Raw genomic sequence first — 17,455 nt, 5'->3', positions numbered from 1 at the left:
TCCCAGCGCGCGAGAATCCGCGCGGAATCGCCGGATAAAATTCCATTGTTTGCGCCCCCGAATCGCGAACGAGCGTACGCCGAGCTCAGCGAGCCGCGGTGAAACGACGTCGCCATGGAAAAGAGAGGTAGATAGATAGAGAAAGAGAGAGAAATAGGGCGAGAGAGAAGGAGTGAAAGAGATAAAGAGAGTATATGTATGTGTGAGAGAGAAAGAGAGATAAAAAGAGGATAAATGCCGAATTCGAATATTTTTAAGCTCGCGTTCGCCCGCGAACGGCTAACGATAATATTGTAGCTCTACGTACCGTTTTCAATTACTTTAGATTACGACACACGACTGCCCCAACCCCTCCCCTTTTAACCCCTTAAGACACCACTGCCCACGCCACTTACTTAAAACGCTTCGCGTCCCCGAAAAGATGAGCAGAAAAAAAGGGCGGGAGGACTTAAAAACTAAACCACTGTTTCTGCGCGTTCGAATCGATTCTGAACTTTTCTCGTAAGCTCGATTAACACAGTACGAATTTTATACCGTTTTTATAATCGACGACCGCGGCTGCAAAGGGTTAATGGGCGCGCGAGCGGCCGACGAACAGCGTTTCATTAATGAACATCCGCGACGATGAGGCAGGCTGTGTCTTCATTGTCCGAAACGAGACGAAGGAATTTGGTCGTTCGAGGTGTTCCAGAGTTTCATCGTTAGACTGTGGAGCTTTTTGCTGAATCAAAATTGTCTGAATTAGTTGGAGGACTTAAGATTGGTATAACAATACAATTTCTTCTTTCAATGATTTTGATAAATGGTGGATAATGTAGGAGTCACCTTTAAACTCTTCTAACGTCTTCATTGCTTGGATGTTCACGATTCAATTTTATTATGTACGCAGAAAATCCGCAGTCTATTCGTTAATACATAATATCTTCAAATTGCTGTGTTAATCTCCTGATGGCAATCGGATTAGTCTTCTCAAGACAACCAAATACTCTTCCGATGGCTACCGGATAGCTTGCAGCCCTTTGGATAGCTGCAGGGTGAATTGATACCCTTGAACCGGCAACCAAACGTCCGGATCCTCTTCTGTAGGCAACTGGGAACTCGTTCATGGGCAACCAGGTGGTAAAATGGTTGTACAATTAACTTTGTTTCTGGTTTAATTAACCAGGCGTATTCTAGATACTGTTCCATTGGTTTATGTGTTTTCAAAAAGGCTGCGACCTAAAAGATGGTTGAATTTTAGAAGATAGAAATAATAATCGGAATGCAGTATGAGATGATCTTGAACGGTCAGATTTCTTTGTCTCGACCATAGTGTCATTATAAAGCGAACGATCTGTCGCGTCTCGAGGGTTGACAATGGAATAAACGACGGCGAATAACGAGAAATTCAACCCTCTGATCGATTGCGCACGGTCCGTTTAACATGCCGAACATTCCATTAATAATCACGAATTGATCAGGGTTCCCGATTAAGCACGCGTGACGAGAAATAATACTAAATAAAACAAGCGTAAAAAAGGTTTACATTTTTCGAGCGTTCCACGGCGGTGCGATTGTTGACGAATTTTCGTTCGCGGTCTCGCGAGATTAATAAAATGGTAAAGAGGCGCGTGAATATAACATTCTGCCGTGGAACGAACAATAGCGACGACGGAAATGACAACGGGGATGAACGAAACGTAAGGTGGAGGTGGAGAGAAGACGAAGATGATGATGAAGATGGAGAAGAAATAATTCAGTATTTTGTCAAGAATTCGTATTACCAGTGTAATAATAAAAAAAAAAAGACTTTGATATATTGTTAGTATGCGTTGTAGGTATTACAGAATGAATTTAAATATAAATATACACAATATACGAAGAGGCCACGCGCGCATCTGTAAACGTGCGTGTGTGTTAATAAGAGATAATTAAGATCTTATAATTTTAAATGACTTTTAATATAGGTTTACTTGTGTAAAATAAGACAAAAAAATAATTGTGCTCAATAAATTTCAATAAATAACGATTTTGCCTATGCCAATAACGATTAATTATTGTAATTATTTTTGTATAGAGACGTAAGATAATATTATCTGATTATTATAAATATATTATGAATAATTACATAGTAATCGCAGCATATGTGTAATAAAGGGTATTTAACATTGCACGTTATCTGTCTATAATGTCCCAGGACGTAAGTTCACGTAGTGTTTCATTACTTGATATTATAAAATATATAATTTTATTGTATTAATATAATAATACAATATGATATAATAATTCCTACGTAGTAAAGGATATTCAAATTCAAAAATTCAAATTCAATTGCCTGAACATAGCTTCACGAGTCTGCGCGCCAGTTGCACATTGACGTAGCCAACTTCAACTAAAATGATCAATGAGTTTTGAGGTTATTTTACGTGGGTCAGTAGATGCCGCTCCGGTTTATAAAACACTCCTATGAAATAAATAAATAAATATCCATTGGCGTTGAACGTTGAACAGATCCAGAATGAAATTAGTCACGCGAAGCTTAAAACAGAAACTTCGAACAATGTGTCAGCGTTCCATGCACGACACAAAACAGGAAGAAAAATCGTACTGGATTAAACCAGCCGGTTACGAGACAAACATTAAAATATATAATACCGCGACAAAGTGTACAGTGCCATTAACATTGAAAAATAAAAATTATCTAACCTGGTACATCTGTGGACCAACCGTTTACGATTCCGCACACATTGGACACGCGACGTAAGACTTGCTTGTTTCGCTCATTCCAGTTCCAATTAATAAACTATTCTTAAATATAATTCACTTTGCAGCACTTATGTGAGAACAGATATTGTTAGAAGAATATTGTCACACCACTTTAATATAAACGTTGTGACAGCTATGTCCGTAACTGACATAGACGATAAAATAATAAATCGAGCGAAATCGATTAATCGAAATTTTGAAGACGTTTCGCGGCATTACGAGAAAGAATTCATGGAAGACATGCAAAAGTTGAATGTAGCCAAGCCTAATTTATATTGCAGAGTTACCAATTTCATTCCTGAAATTATTAATTTCGTCGATAATATTGTTCAAAAAGGAGACGCATATGTTGGAAAAGATGGTTAAAACATTTAACACTTCACTAATATAGGTACCGAATATTGTTAACAATTTTTTTATAGGTAGTATTTTTTAACAGGGTCGGTGTACTTTGATGTAAACAAACATAACATTTATGGCAAGCTGTCACCTCCAGCTGCAGACAGCGATCACCCTAATAAAAAGTCAGCATTAGATTTTACACTGTGGAAGGCAGCCAAGGAAGGAGAACCTTTTTGGGAATCCCCATGGGGTGATGGGAGGCCAGGATGGCACATAGAATGTAGCACCATCGCAAGGTAATGTATTCTGGAATATTTTATGGAACTCCTATGATGCGGATTATCCTTTTTTATGTGAATTAACATTCTTATTTTAAATAGCACAGTTTTTGGAAATTCTATAGACATTCACAGTGGTGCGATAGACCTTGTTTTTCCGCACCATGAAAACGAGGAAGCGCAATCGTGCTCTTACCATAACGTGGACCAATGGGTGAACTATTGGCTGCACTGTGGACATCTGCTCTTAAAAGATGTGAAAATGTCGAAAAGTCTTCAGAATACTATTAGCATAAGAGAGCTCCTTAAAAACTACACTGCAAACCAATTCAGAATGCTATGCTTGCTTTCCAATTATAATAATGGTACAGTTCATTGATATACGAAATGCTAAAGTTAAATAAGACAAACTAAATTATCACATTATTTTGCAGACATTCAGTTCTCTGACACTGTAATGGAAAATGCGGTACGCACAATGAATAAAGTGGAACATTTCGTTGGTAATTGCAATAACTATGTCGCTGGAAAATGGTCAGACGGCAATATAGACGAAGTTGCCCTCCTCCGTGTAAGTTGTTTTCCTCATCATTTACAGATCTTTAGTTTTCAAGAATGACGAGTAGGAAGTTTTATTTTAGTGTTTAGAGGAAACGAAAAATAATGTTGATACCGCATTTGCGAATAATTTTAACACCTCGCAAGCAACGCACTCGATACTGAACCTGATCGATACGGGAAATAAAATGATGCACGATTCCTCTGTAAGTATAAAAATCTATTTAATGCCTATGTAATTATACTACTATATTATTTAAACAATTCTGTTTTATTTGATGAAAGAAGCCAACCACGAGCAGAAGTATACCTGCCATAAGTGCAGTCTCGAATTATGTATCTACAATGTTCTCAATGCTCGGAATTGAACGCTCGGAAGTGTTGGACGAATGTAAAGTGAACGATCTCATTGAGTACTTCATCAAATTCAGGAAAACTGTTCGAAACAGAGCTAGGAACACAAATGTACCAGATAAAGTATTGCTATCTGCATGCGACGAAGTACGAGTCGATCTTGCAAAGTGCGGAGTGATCGTAAAGGTACTTATTTTAACGCTTACGTACGACGTACAGGAAACCATAATCTTGCTGTTTTGTTCACAGGATTCTAAGGCAGACACCACTTGGAATATAAAGTCATACTGAATTAAGAATTACCCGAAGGATATTATATTGTAAATAGCGGCTTAATAAAAAATAATTACTATGTATTTACATTGAAACTCGTATTTAATTACCTTAATCGGCTGTATCGGTAACATTCTTCGATTTCTTTGAATCGTTATCAGCAACAGCATCTGAACCTTTTCGTTTCATACCCGCCTTCTTCTCTGCCATTGTTTTCTTTAAGCCCTTCATTTTTCTCGTTTGAATGCCATTAATATTCTGTGACCCAACGTGAACGCGACCGAACGTCGATCCAAGCTTGTCCTTAGAAATATTCTTCTTCTTTTTAACCTTTAACTCTTTTGGTTTCTTACACGCCTTTTTAAAGAGGTCTGCAGAAGCAAGTTTTGTCCTCCTGCAAATTAAATCTGCCCTGGGGCCGATTTCTTCCAATTCTATTCTTGGTATTCTAGTGTTAGATTTCTTTAACTGTATTCTGGAATTAGAGATCAGATTAAAAAGATAAGTGTACAGCTGAAGAGGACCTAGTAAAATTATTAGAATGTTGATTTACCTATAGCTCCTTAAGAGAATTTTATTTTCCACAGCAGTGAAACTTAAAACATGTTCAAGCCCCTGCAACCGAATGTTCTCAACAACTTCTCTTTGGAACATGTCTATAAACAAATTCTTTATTCTGTCAAGCTCATAATTATTTTCAAAAAGTTCTCCATTAAAAACTAACAGAGGTTTTAATCCCTCAGTAATTTTTGGTACTTTGAAGTCTTTCAAACTCTTATAATTTTCTACACCAAACTCTGCCATATCCAGCAATGTATTTTCATACATTCTACCCATTACAATGTTATGGGGTCGTTTTTTATTGTGCAAAGCTATCATGAAAAGTGGTGCATTGTATTTAACGGCGAACTTTTCTATGAGAGTGATATCTTCAAATGGCAATACATCATTTTTCTTCTGCATTATCTGTGCATTTGGCTTCTTGAGATTATACTGTAATAAACAATGAAAACTTCGCATTAATAATACTGCCAAATTATTTGTTGCAAGTTTGTAGTTCAACTTACCAGATCTTTCATAAAATCAACAACAGTCTGAGAAGTGTTCTTTCCTTTGAAACACAGGGTCTCCTTGACATCTTCTATCAATTTCGGTTCTTTCTTCAAAATCGCTCTTTTGCCTCTGTGAGTAGTCGGCTTCCTACAATAATAACATAACAATTAATATGAATTCATAAGAAAACGTGCACGCACCGATAAAAACAAAATAATGAAAAACGTCACAATAACATTATATACTAAAAAATACGCACACGACTCTGGTTATCACTGGCATTCTGTCTTAAATATCGATAGCCACTTATAGTTAAATTATTAGAGAATATTTCATTCCGTGAACATTTAATGTTTGGAGCGTCCCTGGTCCACGTGCATCAATGGATTCATAACCTGTTGTAACCTAGAACAATATTGTCATGTTATTTTAGCAGTGCGATGGTAGCGCCATCTATGGCGGCAGATTACGGATCTACAATATTTCCTGTGAAAAACTGAAATAATTTGAAACTTTCAAGTTTAAAAACCTTTGAGGACAAATGTTGATGTATTTTATAAAACAATTTTATTACAAATAGTCTTAAAGTATTACAGACAAATGCATTGTTACAGAATAAGCATAGCAAAATCACTCATTTGTTTTATTATCACATGTTTGCTCATTTAAGTATGCTTTCATCACAATGCATTTAGTCATAAAACAATTACAAGGAACGTCATGATCCACTGCTGATGCATCCAATAGCTCCAGCTCCATATTGTACTGTCTAGTATTGATAGAATTTCTTTTCAACTCTAATTTAAATGCGATGGGTTCGTTTTCCGTTACGTCTGCGGATTCAGGCAAAACGATAGCAGTTTGTTTCCAGTGAGTAGCTTCACTGAGAGGACTCGTGGATAATTCTAAACCATCCGGAAACTCGACATCAAACCAAATACAAATTCCTTGGTACTTTCCTTCTTTGTTGCAAACAGAAACATAATCTCCTCCAAGCAGATCTAATTCTTTAATGCTAATACACTGTAAATCCAACCATACTAACAATGTTCCCTTTGCCAAAAGATCTTTTTCATCTACAAGTGTTATTTCCGGTTGCAATGATTTTATTTCTCTGTATTTCTGTCCAATGCATCTATAAAAAAGCATTAAAATATATCATATTGTAATCAAATGGGAATGTTCCCTTATATCAATGAACTATTTTTTTATTACTTCATACTGACTCCATGAATGTCATCCCAAAAGTCAAACATTGATGGCAATTGACACGGTGCTGCATATATTTTGGCAACAGATGGGAAAAGAATGCCATCTTCTTTTAGAAAATTATCTCTAGCAAAAATAACAGAGTCCAACATTCCTTCATGTACTAAATAAAAGCCCATCCACTCTGAAACTATTATATCAACTTTATCAATATTGTTGGCATTAATGTCTTCCACTTTACTATGGATCACAGTAATTTTATCACTTAGTTTGTTCTCCATTACAACTTCCTCACTAAGTTTAAACAAATCGCTTGCTTCAACTGCATACACTTTCCGTGCACCAGCTTGTGCACAGAAAACTGACAATATGCCTGGAGATAAATCATACAACATTGTTTCTTAAATGTTAAAAATTAATGTTACTCTGAAAGATAAATTAAAAAATAATATGTACCTGTCCCAGCACCAACATCCATAACAATTTTGTTCGCAAATAAATGCTTAGAATAAACAATTGCATTTTTGTAAGTAAGAGTTCGTGACTTGTCATTTAACATTAATTGATGCACCTATAAATAACCTTGACATAACATAATACACACGAAATTAATAATAAATTATAGAAACGTGTATTCCTGTACATACATCTAGTTTCTCATAACTCTTAAAATACTGATCCGTATCTTCGCTTTCCATGATAACAAAAAATATAATAGTATATATATATTTTACTACTTTAAAAATATTCAATAACACTCGACACTGTCCACACTTCGTGTAATAATACACGATTAACCTAACCTTAACATTTAGTGACACGTGTTGGGGTTATAATACATAAGTATTATGCGAACGCAAACAATAAACAATTATATTTGTATTATATAAATAAAGTAAAATTGTTTAAAATATTCATAACTCGTATTTTCTACTTTATAATATTATTAATATTTGGGATTGGGTTTTAGGTTTCCCAGCTTTTCTTGCTGCTTCATTTCCTGCAGCTTCTTTTCCTGCATTAATCTTTTGAACTCGTTTTGTTTCTCCAATTGCCTTCGTTTTCGTTCCATTCGTAACAATTCTTCGTCAGTTAATGCTGTAATCATTTGCATGTAACATAATGTCAGGTTCCTTTCGATTAATTTCTTGCACTTTTTTTCAAATCTGTACAATTGGATTGTAAATTACCTTTTGCATTATTTGTGCTTGTTACATTACATTTGCTTGCAACTGGTGTTAAACTTTTTGATTTTGTTTCTAGCTTTGACACTGCACTCTGCTCCTCCTGATTGTATAAACTTTTTGATTTGGTCATTACTCCTAAAAGATTCACAATAATAAAAACCATTCTGTTAAAACTACATTCATGAAAGATTTTTTATGAACCTGGCACATTCTCTACCACATTCTGATTTTGGTTGCTGGATGAACTTGCTTGTGGACATGATTCAAACATATCACTGTTGAAACCAGACAGAGAGCATTCTAAATTTTCTACTTGCATATTATTTGCACACGTATTAGAAGATTTTGTTAGTAGCTTCTCTATATCATGTTCAATGAAATAGTTAAAACATGTTAATACTTTTTTGAATGCTTCTGTAAGAGAAACCTAAATATAAAAATCAGAGATTACATTTAAAGATGCCTCAGAACATGTAACATTGGAATGGAAATATGGGGGATCATACAATTCTTGCAGAATGTATTGCTAAACCTTTTGTAGTTCCTTCTGCATTGTGATATGCCATATCTTCATGGTATATTCCATTATGTAATTGTATCTTAACAAATGTGGCACAGCCACAGATATATTTGCCCATGAAAAGCTCTGCAAAATCTGAACAAGTGGCACAGTAGTAACAGTGAAATAAAAAAGTAGTTTGTACAGTGGAAATAAAGTACAAACCAATTGTTTGATTTGTTATACTGTGACTCCATTTTCCTTCTCCAAATGCACGATTAGCTAAAGCTATTAATTCCCTGTTAAGTGCGAATACTTCATTTAAATCTAACTTTTGACAAGCCATTGCATTGTTTTGTCTTGAACCAGTGGCAGGCTAACAGTATTAATTTTCATGAAAATTTATATAATTCGTATTTGATTTACGCTATTCTTGTCAAATAATTATCGTTCGTACAATACTTACGATTTTTATACAAGAGGGATGATAATTGGTTGCATTATTCATATTATTTTTAAAAACGTATCGAAACACAGGAAAGCCGTTGTACTTAAGAGTTTGAACGTCACGTGCGAGATATCATTCTGCTGATCGTAGATTTTCGATATCTCGATCCGTCCATTGGAATTTGTACCGCTTTCTCGAATGTGCACAGTGGAAGGTTATTGTAAAACATTAATTATGTTACAATTCGAGCAACAAAAAATTAATCAAGTGCACAGAATTGTTCAGAAGAATCTCCTGCATCGATTTCGTGTGAAAAAACTGAGAACGACCTCGTAAGAGATAGTTAATTAACAAAATGAACGATAGGTAAGTAGATCTTAAAGTACGTCTTTTATATGACATCAACGACGCAGCAGGTTTTAATGAACAATACCATGCTCTAATTAATTGTTTTATGCCTTAGTTCTGCCACAATTAATGTTACTTTATAACTCTGTATTGTTTACATACGGGCGATTTAGTTCGGAGTTTCATCGCTATGCGGTGATAGTGTTTCGTAATCTATGAACGATCTATTCAAAAAAGAAAAGAATTATACAACTGAGATATAGATAAATTATATAATAGAATAAAATATACATGAAACATAGAATCTCTAGAATTTAGCAAAACTTCCTAATTATTTTTCAGTGTGTAAAATTGCGCGCCGCTTACGATGCATAACGCAGGAAAGAAATTAATTACTATTCTATATTTTCAAAGTACATTTTTTACAAATTATACATTTTACACTTCTTAATAGGTATGATAATGATGAGGGTAGTGTGATTTATTTTGTATATTTATTTATACAATAATCATTATAATAAATTATATATATAATATATATTTATATTATGCGTGTGTAGTGATAATATATATTGCATAGAAATAATGTTTGACACGATTTTGGCGGATAGATCGGCTAAATTATGCCTTGTGACTCACAAAATTTATTGCAACTGATACTCACCACACTCTTGCTATCTTTTGATTAAAATCACCACCGAGCCTCTATTATTTTAATTTTGGACTTTGCTTTCTTGCACTCGCATACAGGAACTACGTACTCTATTAAAACGTAGCAAACATTAATTTTCACCCTTTCTCGGTTGATTCGATCGAATGTATTATCTTTTTAAAATTTTATTCGAGACTTTAGTCCTTGATTGAATTTGAAACCCTATTATCAGAACAAATGCTTCGCGAGAATACGACGATCGGAGAAAATAACGTTGCTACTATTTAAGGTACACAGTTCCCGGTTTTGCCCTAATATTAATATATATACTTTTTTTAGTAATCTTATCTAGAAGAACGTCTGTCTCACATTTAATTATTTAATACAGTAATCATAAAGTATGTAATAAGTAAAACTCTTAAGCCGGAGGCGATAATTCTATACATATACACTGATTTTCATTTTAGTGGGCTGAAATACCTAAACAACAGTTTTACTTTAACACACAGTCCACTTAGTGTCATTGAGCTGATCTTATCAAGTCTAATTTGTTTCGAAACTATCCCGTTAGAATGATAAACGTTAACAGAACGTCCGTGAGAAATAGTGTTGTGTCGCTGTGATATGAGCCACCCACGTGCTTAAAGAAGCACCGTTTGTTTCGTGTCTCGCCTAAGTGACATAAAAGGAGAAATCTACTTTTCATCATGTACAAAAACGAGATACAACATTTTGCATGCTAATACGCCATTCTTTTTGAACTATTTACTGGATGTTCAAATACAATGTATTGCTATCCTTAGACCTATTATACCGATACCGGAAAAAAGTTTACACTGGTTTCACGAAAAAAAAACATGTCCGATCGCTATCGATAACGTTAGATTTGAGATTTTCTCGGGACGTTTTCTTTCATCTTTTTGGCACGACAAAGTACTTCACGATGTACACGTTAAAACGTATTATAAATAATTCAACAAACTCGCAAAGAACTATACGGCGAATGCTTTCTCAATAAGTGTTACTAATGCAATAGCGTTATTAATGATTTCTTTTAAAATTATTTCTATGATATACTCTGAATTTGTGTGTTATATACATGTGATTTCAATAATGCAACAATATATCTATGTACGTAACTAAAAAGTTATACTTAAGAACGTATACTCTTACAGAATAAATAGTGAAACAATAACAAGTTAAAGATCTTACAATGTAGATAAAAATATTCTATGCATTTTTTTTTATATGTATATATATATATATATATATTTATTTATTTATATAAATTTAAACGTAGATGCGACGTGCGACCCCACATTAGTGTGTGCATGTGAAATAGTACTATATATTACACGTTACGCATGTAAAACTGAGAAGAGAACGTTACAAAGTAGGAATTTCTGGTACCTTATCGAACTACTTGGAAACGAGCGCATTTACGACACGCTTATTTGGCAACAATTACAGTTCACCTAGACATTTCTCCCTTTATGCCTCGGAGCAAATCTAAATGTTGCACGCGCCCTATAGCGCGCATATTAATATAGTTGAATATGACGTGATGCTTAAATTTTTAAACAAATAGGCACAGTACAAAAAAACAAAGAAGTAAACATAATCACAGCTGAGTTGGCAGGCAGGCGGGCAAATGCAGGCATACTATTTGGACAGGCTCGCTCGCGTATTATTAGTGTGCTTCATCGTCTTTTACACGTTTATTTTCGTTCTTCCTCTCTTTCTGTTACTTGGTCGACATTGTTTCAACAGCCTGCTAAGCCCGTTTCATTGACAGAGTGAGTCTTAAACGTAATCGTTAGTTCCGGGACTCGTTAAAGGTTCCTGAGCCTGTTGGCAAAAAAATCATTAGGTTAGTTGATCGAATAAATTATCCTAAGAATCCTTTAATAAATCATTCTAGTAGTGTGGTATATGTCGCACTGGTTAATTACCTCTTCTCCAACGGGAGCAGTGGGGAGTGGAAACCTATTTTTCTCAAGACTGAATTGATCCTCGGTAGTTTTCCTATACACGGGATTGTCGAAATTCATACTCGTGACGTTACGATGGAGATAATGCCTGTAACATAATACTGCGACCAACGCGAGCAGCAACAGTACGAACGATGCAACGCCTATCGCTATACCAGCTACCAAACCAGCGTCCGTTGATTCGGTTGCAAGACTACCCTTTCCTTCTGTGTCGACCGGCGGTGGCGGATCTAAAAACACATATAATTTTATAAAAAATCTAAATCACTATCTTAATAAAAAAAAATAAATTATTCAATCAAACAAGCATCCATCATTATTATATTTATACATGTTTTATGTAGAAAATGTTTCTCACTTATGCAGTAATATTAAAAACCCTTTGTCAGTTTGTAATACTGTGATACAAGGAGCTGGCTGTTAAGCTTGAACTACACACTATAGAAATCTCATGTTTGATTAAACTGCAGACCATTATGCGCTCATGGTGTCTATGAATTTTCCAAGCACTTTTAGTTTGATCATACGGAATCTCCGAGGACTAAATATAAAATTGAGAATTTGCATAAGAATCCGCAGTCCATTCACACGATCAGCTTACTAATGCGACTATAACTATACACTCAAGAGAATAAGCTAAAGCCGAGCATCTAAGATTGTAAAACAACGCGTATAAAATTTCTCTGCGGCAAAAGTTGCGTGCACATATACTTACGAACGGTGGTGCTGGTAAAGTTGAACATTTCGAGTCTCTTGAACGGCTTACTAATTTCTTGGGTGGTGGGCGCTACAGTTGTGGTTACTGGAATATCCCATATTCATGCAACACCGATGCAAAATAATATAATTAACAAAGTGATCAAATGTACGCAGAAATAATAACGCTAAATAATAAATTACTTGATCGCCGCTGTATTCAAAAGAACGAATCGTACACGCATGCCGTTCTCGAAGAGTCTCGCGCGTCTATACCATAAGCGTTAAAATTATTCTAACGACATGCAAGACGTACCATCATCTCACGTTATTCATTCAGTGCATATTAAAACCAATATGTACGCATCTCGGTTAAGATTAGGAATGACAAGATTCCGGCGCGCTGTGTGCTCACCTTTTTCCACGCACATCAAACCGTCGGGCAACAATTTCAAACCGTCCGGACAGGCGCAACTGAGCAGAGGTGACTTCGAATTGATTCGCGGCGCAGGGAGACAAAGGTGACTGCAGTGCCCATTCACAGCCTGGCACTGGTTCATCCCGTCCGGTTGTCTGTACGGATGGTACACGTGTACCACCATAGGGTGTTGCAGGGTGCGAACAGACGTCACGGCTTCGACCTCTTTGCCGGTGAATTTGTTTGCCTTGTATATCGTGTCCTTGTCCCAGTCGGTCCAATAGACGTAATCCTCGAAGGTGGTGATGCTGAACGGATGCCTCAGGAACACCGGAGAAAAGAGGACCGTTCGCTTGCCAGAACCGTCGTAATTACACGAACCAATTATGTACAATTTAGCATCCACCCAGTAGACCTTCTTGCCTACCAGATCCAGAGTCAGCCCGTTCGGCCATGTCACGTCGTTGTCTACAATTACCTGCGCAAGGAATTTCTCTCGTTAACGACCCTGTGCTTCTAATTTAGAAAATTCTAATCGTCGAAATGTTACCGTTCGATGGGAACCATCCATGCCAGCTTTCTCGATGCGAGCCTCGTCGCTCCAGTCGGTCCAGAACATCCACCCTTCTAACGGGTTCAGAGCAATCGCTCTCGGTTCTTGTATGCGATCCTGTATAAGTGTCTTCCTCATGTTACCTTCGAAATTAGCCAGTTCTATTGTGTTCTTCTTGGAGTCGGTCCAATAAATGTGACTGTAAATCCAGTCGACGGCCAGTCCGTCGGATGTCGTTAAACCATCGTCGATGACGACCGTGCGCTCGTTTCCTTCGTCGATCGGAGCCCTAGGAGATCATGGGAAATCGTAAGGATCATTTCTAGAAAGTGGAAATCGATGGGAGAGGAATCGGTGCTTACTTATAGATCTTCTTCTCGCTCATGTCGCTCCAGAAGATCATACCCGTGCGGAATACGAAATCTAAAGCTGCCGCCATCTTCGTGTTGTTTACTATTTCAGTCATCTCTTGGCGATCCAATGCCACTTTCCTGATGTCGTGTCGCCTGGTAAAGAGGAGGCTCGCGTGGCCTTCCGCCGCCTTGCAACGAGTGTGATTCCGTGGGTCCCTGAGGTAACCCATGGCGCAAATGCATTTGAAGCCGCCCTTCTGGTTCATGCAGAATTGGGAACAGCTGCCTGGCTCTAGGCATTCGTTTATGTCTGAGGAAATCAAAATGTATGTTCTTTAAGGTTGCAATTGATTTTTTATCTCAATAATATTAGGTCATGTTTTCTAAAACTTTCTGGATAACCTAACAATTTTCTGAAGCGCCAATAGATGACGCTGCTGTGCCTAAACGAAGCTTAGCCCATTTCCTTCTCAGAATTAGATACTACTGTACAAGACACTTTATTATATCTTTTATTGATATCCCAGGTATTCTAAGAATGATGGAGTGTTTACAGAACTTGATTCCATGACTCGTGACACAATTTTATACCACGTATCACGGTTATGTCTTACCGTCGCACGTTTGATTATCAATCAATCTGTAGCCAGGATTGCAGCTACATCGAAAACCAATAGGCATGTCGATGCAAATTTGAGAGCATCCACCGTTGTTGATCAGACATTCGTTTACGCCGCAAAGCTCGTGGCTCTCGTCTTCCCAGCCGATGCAGTCACGATTTTTATCGCACACCTTGTTGATAGGTATACAGGAACCCTCGCTGCATTCGAACTGGGTCATAGGATCGCAGGCGACCGCTCTGGTCGTGCAATTCTTCTCGTCACTTCCGTCTGGGCACTCCGCGTTGCCGTTGCAGTACAGATGACCTACAATATTTCAATAATTCAGAGATTACAGAAATTACGCTGTCACCGTAGATTCGAAGGGAAAAGGTCTGGCTCAGCATTTATACATAGAATCATTTCAATTGAAAACAGCCCGGTTGCTTTATTAATACAAAGCTTTCAATCTTTCCCCCTGTTCCCCCTTTTCTTGTGTATATACATTTATATATATTTGTACACTAGTTTGTAATTCTTTTTAATCCTAGTTGAATTCTTAGATTTAATACTTGATCCTTATTTGTAATTCTTTTTAGACCTAGTTGATTTCTTGAATTAATTTCCATTCCTTTTAATAATTATACATGGCTTTTGTGCTACTTGTTAATTTTTCCAGATATTTTTAAAGATGCCTCTTTGTTTCCATTGATTCTATATGGAAATCAGTTTTCAGAGAAAACATAAGGAACTATTTTGACGCTCGGGGACAAGATTAATCCGAGCAGGAGTCGATCGAACGCATCAAGCAGTAGACTGTTGAGCCCAGGAGTGGTCCAGGAGAGGATTGATGGAACCGTTCAAGCAATAGATTGTCTGCATACCCGAAATGCACGTGTGGCGATCTTCGCATTGGAACTGATCACGTCTGCAGGTGATATTGTGGCATCTCTCCGGCGATTCGTCTACATTGTTCGGACAATCCATCTTCCCGTCGCACAGCCAATCCAATTTTATGCACGTGATATCATCGCCGCAATTGAACTCCTTCGCCTTGCAATTAGCGTGGTCGCGCTTCAGGCTCTCCTGGAACATGTTAAAAATATATTTTCAGCAACGATTCAACTTGGAATTAAAGTTGTTTCAAAGCTACACGCGTTTAAATAGAAAGAGCCGCGACTGCAGCTTGTAATTTTTTCGTTTCAATTTCATGGCGACAGTTTTGGACATTTTATATTTCCAATTCAGTATAGCTTTAAAACTTGAATTTTCCAACGTTCACTTAATTTGTAGTTTATCTGGTTGGTGGAATTATTTTTTTTTATTACCAGCCACCTTTATAACGGGACAAACTACCCCCCTGGTCGTTTAAATGTATACTTAAAAGGCTCGAATGAAATCTTTAATTAACCTAAGACTTGATGCTAACAAATTATTGCGTCATAACAAATTACTGGCACTACGACCTACCACCACCGTTGCCAGAGGGTGAACTACCCCCTGATTAATGAACTACGTCCGTCGTGCTAGAGACCGAACACAAATTCGTGTACAAATTATCTCATGAAAATCGAGTTCTGACTAAGTACTTCATTAATAAAAACGACGTCATTTACAAACAATTCTATTGAATTATTCTTAACAATTTGCCGACTGGTCAACCCACCCAGATATGCTACAAATTAAACGAATATTATGTTTGATCATTTCTGAGATATTTTTTGTATCTTATAAACTTCGAGGGGTAGTTCCATCCCCTAAATAAGCATCCCTTATTTTCTGATGGCCTGTAACACATTTTAGAACCGAATCAATTGGAAATGGTTACGTAAAAATCTTTTTTTGTTATTGAGCTAGATCTAGTTAGCTAATATTTAATTAGATTTATAAATTTGCAGTCTCTAGTCTGTGGAAGGGAAGAGTTGCTGAAGGACATCGAGTTGAACGTCGCTTACGAACCTCGCATCCGACCTCGTCGGCTCCATTCAGACAATCGATGTCGCCGTCGCACCTCCATTGCGATGTTATGCAATAATGCTCGGAGCAGGCGAACTCGGTCCTGTGATTACAGGTGACCGGCTTGCAGTCCTTCTCGTCGCTGTTATCCGCGCAGTCGTCGTCGTTGTCGCAGACCCAGTACTGCGGGATGCAATGCTTATTGGCGCACGTGAACTCGTCGGATCGACAGGTGTCGTCTAAGAGAAACGCGTTTCAGAAACGAAAGAATTCAACAGGATTAGAAATCGATCTACGATCAGGGGACTATCGTCGACTCTTTCGAGCGCCTGGTCAACCATGCACGATTTCTATGGGCGAGAAGCTAATCAGCGATGCGCCGCGTGGATTCGGTTGATGTGCAATCGGTTGACATGGCACTCAAAGGCGTCGATGTGATTTACTAATTAAGACACAAAGATGCACAGAACGCTTGTCTGATCCCTGTCGCTTGGCATTCCAGCGACAGGGATTCATCGGACGAGGAGGAAGCACGATTTTAACCCTTTGCACTTGAGCGACGACTCTGTGGCATCCCTAAAATTATTACTTCATGATCTAGGATCATTTTTGTATCATCAAAGTTTATATTTAATATTTTTTTTAAGTGTAACTGTTCTATGAGATTCAAGAGAATTTTTATTGTCGCATAAAATAATGGAAAATTATTTTATATTTACGGTTCAAATTTCTTCGACTGTAAAGGGTTAAGATATTTTCTAGATCTAATTCGATCTCCATTTTCGATTCAGTGCTCAACGATTATGGAAAAATTGTTCGACAACTACAACAGGGGTTTACGCCAGTGGATTTATAAAATTGATACAAAGGGGGCAACGTTGCGCCTGATTGCATCGGTCATCAACGATTCGATGGAATAAACCGATTGGTGTTTATCCCATTC

At 37.1% G+C, this 17,455-nt stretch overlaps 5 protein-coding genes across 24 annotated transcripts in view; 1 reads left to right on the top strand and 4 right to left on the bottom strand.

Annotated features, from left to right (window-relative positions):
* Positions 1-1,105: 1,105 nt before the first annotated feature.
* Positions 1,106-6,001, bottom strand: Non3 (Ribosome production factor 2-like protein Non3). Of its 11 annotated transcripts, none has more exons than XR_013493868.1 (6): positions 5,863-6,001; positions 5,618-5,750; positions 5,104-5,543; positions 4,661-5,025; positions 4,488-4,564; positions 1,106-1,218 (listed from the first exon to the last, which is right to left on the bottom strand). XR_013493868.1 is itself a non-coding variant. In XM_078178819.1 (6 exons), the coding sequence occupies exons 1-4, from the start codon at positions 5,883-5,885 to the stop codon at positions 4,662-4,664; spliced, it is 960 nt and encodes a 319-aa protein (XP_078034945.1). In that variant the 5' UTR covers positions 5,886-6,001; the 3' UTR covers positions 1,128-1,218; positions 4,484-4,530; position 4,661. The 11 variants fall into 11 exon arrangements, 5 of the variants coding, with proteins under 5 accessions (XP_078034945.1, XP_078034868.1, XP_078034499.1 ...); XR_013493864.1 differs by having other exon boundaries at positions 4,488-4,545; XR_013493857.1 differs by having other exon boundaries at positions 1,128-1,218; positions 4,484-4,545.
* On the top strand, positions 2,378-4,633 carry Cysrs-m (cysteine--tRNA ligase-like protein, mitochondrial). 3 transcript variants are annotated; one of them, XM_078178048.1, is made up of 8 exons: positions 2,378-2,739; positions 2,811-3,106; positions 3,185-3,383; positions 3,468-3,730; positions 3,800-3,936; positions 4,007-4,129; positions 4,209-4,463; positions 4,527-4,633. In XM_078178048.1, exons 1-8 carry the CDS (start codon positions 2,498-2,500, stop codon positions 4,566-4,568), a joined length of 1,557 nt encoding a protein of 518 aa, XP_078034174.1. In that variant the 5' UTR covers positions 2,378-2,497; the 3' UTR covers positions 4,569-4,633. The 3 variants fall into 3 exon arrangements, with proteins under 3 accessions (XP_078034174.1, XP_078034083.1, XP_078034000.1); XM_078177957.1 differs by having other exon boundaries at positions 4,212-4,633; XM_078177874.1 differs by having other exon boundaries at positions 4,209-4,633.
* Positions 5,891-7,593, bottom strand: LOC144468561 (uncharacterized). 2 transcript variants are annotated; one of them, XM_078178250.1, is made up of 5 exons: positions 7,460-7,593; positions 7,269-7,383; positions 6,819-7,185; positions 6,314-6,738; positions 5,891-6,008 (listed from the first exon to the last, which is right to left on the bottom strand). In XM_078178250.1, the coding sequence occupies exons 1-5, from the start codon at positions 7,508-7,510 to the stop codon at positions 5,992-5,994; spliced, it is 975 nt and encodes a 324-aa protein (XP_078034376.1). In that variant the 5' UTR covers positions 7,511-7,593; the 3' UTR covers positions 5,891-5,991. The 2 variants fall into 2 exon arrangements, with proteins under 2 accessions (XP_078034376.1, XP_078034293.1); XM_078178167.1 differs by lacking the exon at positions 5,891-6,008 and having other exon boundaries at positions 6,154-6,738.
* A 165-nt stretch (positions 7,594-7,758) lies between these two features.
* On the bottom strand, positions 7,759-9,553 carry LOC144469306 (uncharacterized). The gene is made up of 6 exons (XM_078179448.1): positions 8,965-9,553; positions 8,724-8,874; positions 8,506-8,654; positions 8,201-8,426; positions 8,003-8,134; positions 7,759-7,910 (listed from the first exon to the last, which is right to left on the bottom strand). Exons 1-6 carry the CDS (start codon positions 9,004-9,006, stop codon positions 7,759-7,761), a joined length of 852 nt encoding a protein of 283 aa, XP_078035574.1. The 5' UTR covers positions 9,007-9,553.
* A 186-nt stretch (positions 9,554-9,739) lies between these two features.
* Positions 9,740-17,455, bottom strand: part of LOC144468074 (low-density lipoprotein receptor 2) — a 91,932-nt gene continuing 84,216 nt past the window's right edge. For 3 of the 7 annotated variants that reach the window (XM_078177446.1, XM_078177536.1, XM_078177600.1), the window contains 9 exons: positions 16,516-16,751; positions 15,441-15,642; positions 14,572-14,883; positions 13,967-14,267; positions 13,602-13,893; positions 13,049-13,529; positions 12,653-12,739; positions 11,899-12,167; positions 9,742-11,794 (listed from right to left, as the gene is read on the bottom strand). In XM_078177446.1, the coding sequence (XP_078033572.1) occupies positions 11,750-11,794; positions 11,899-12,167; positions 12,653-12,739; positions 13,049-13,529; positions 13,602-13,893; positions 13,967-14,267; positions 14,572-14,883; positions 15,441-15,642; positions 16,516-16,751 (2,225 nt within the window). In that variant the 3' untranslated portion in view covers positions 9,742-11,749. Of the gene's footprint in view, positions 11,795-11,898; positions 12,168-12,652; positions 12,740-13,048; positions 13,530-13,601; positions 13,894-13,966; positions 14,268-14,571; positions 14,884-15,440; positions 15,643-16,515; positions 16,752-17,455 lie in introns of all 7 variants that reach the window. The other 4 variants (XM_078177271.1, XM_078177686.1, XM_078177766.1 and 1 more) reach the window with 3 other exon arrangements.

This window comes from Augochlora pura, chromosome 1 (assembly GCF_028453695.1).
Source record: "Augochlora pura isolate Apur16 chromosome 1, APUR_v2.2.1, whole genome shotgun sequence".
In the NCBI taxonomy this organism is placed as follows: Eukaryota; Metazoa; Arthropoda; class Insecta; order Hymenoptera; family Halictidae; genus Augochlora; species Augochlora pura.
The sequence above is the reverse complement of the archived record's forward strand: the minus strand, read 5'-3'. Positions and strand labels throughout refer to the sequence as shown.

Coding starts and splice junctions, on each gene's coding strand:
- Non3 (XM_078178819.1), bottom strand. CDS start 5,885: ATGCCAGTGATAACCAGAGTCGT. Junction 5,544..5,617: donor TTGATTTTATGAAAGATCTG/GTAAGTTGAACT, acceptor TGTTTATTACAG/TATAATCTCAAGAAGCCAAA. Junction 5,026..5,103: donor ATTCTCTTAAGGAGCTATAG/GTAAATCAACAT, acceptor CTCTAATTCCAG/AATACAGTTAAAGAAATCTA.
- LOC144468561 (XM_078178167.1), bottom strand. CDS start 7,510: ATGGAAAGCGAAGATACGGATCAGTATTTTAAGAGTTATGAGAAACTA. Junction 7,384..7,459: donor AGAGTTATGAGAAACTAGAT/GTATGTACAGGA, acceptor GGTTATTTATAG/GTGCATCAATTAATGTTAAA. Junction 7,186..7,268: donor GGATGTTGGTGCTGGGACAG/GTACATATTATT, acceptor ATTTATCTCCAG/GCATATTGTCAGTTTTCTGT.
- LOC144469306 (XM_078179448.1), bottom strand. CDS start 9,006: ATGAATAATGCAACCAATTATCATCCCTCTTGTATAAAAATC. Junction 8,655..8,723: donor TATAACAAATCAAACAATTG/GTTTGTACTTTA, acceptor CCACTTGTTCAG/ATTTTGCAGAGCTTTTCATG. Junction 8,135..8,200: donor TGTGGTAGAGAATGTGCCAG/GTTCATAAAAAA, acceptor TGAATCTTTTAG/GAGTAATGACCAAATCAAAA.
- Cysrs-m (XM_078177874.1), top strand. CDS start 2,498: ATGAAATTAGTCACGCGAAGCTTAAAACAGAAACTTCGAACAATGTGT. Junction 2,740..2,810: donor GCACACATTGGACACGCGAC/GTAAGACTTGCT, acceptor TTCACTTTGCAG/CACTTATGTGAGAACAGATA. Junction 3,384..3,467: donor GAATGTAGCACCATCGCAAG/GTAATGTATTCT, acceptor TATTTTAAATAG/CACAGTTTTTGGAAATTCTA.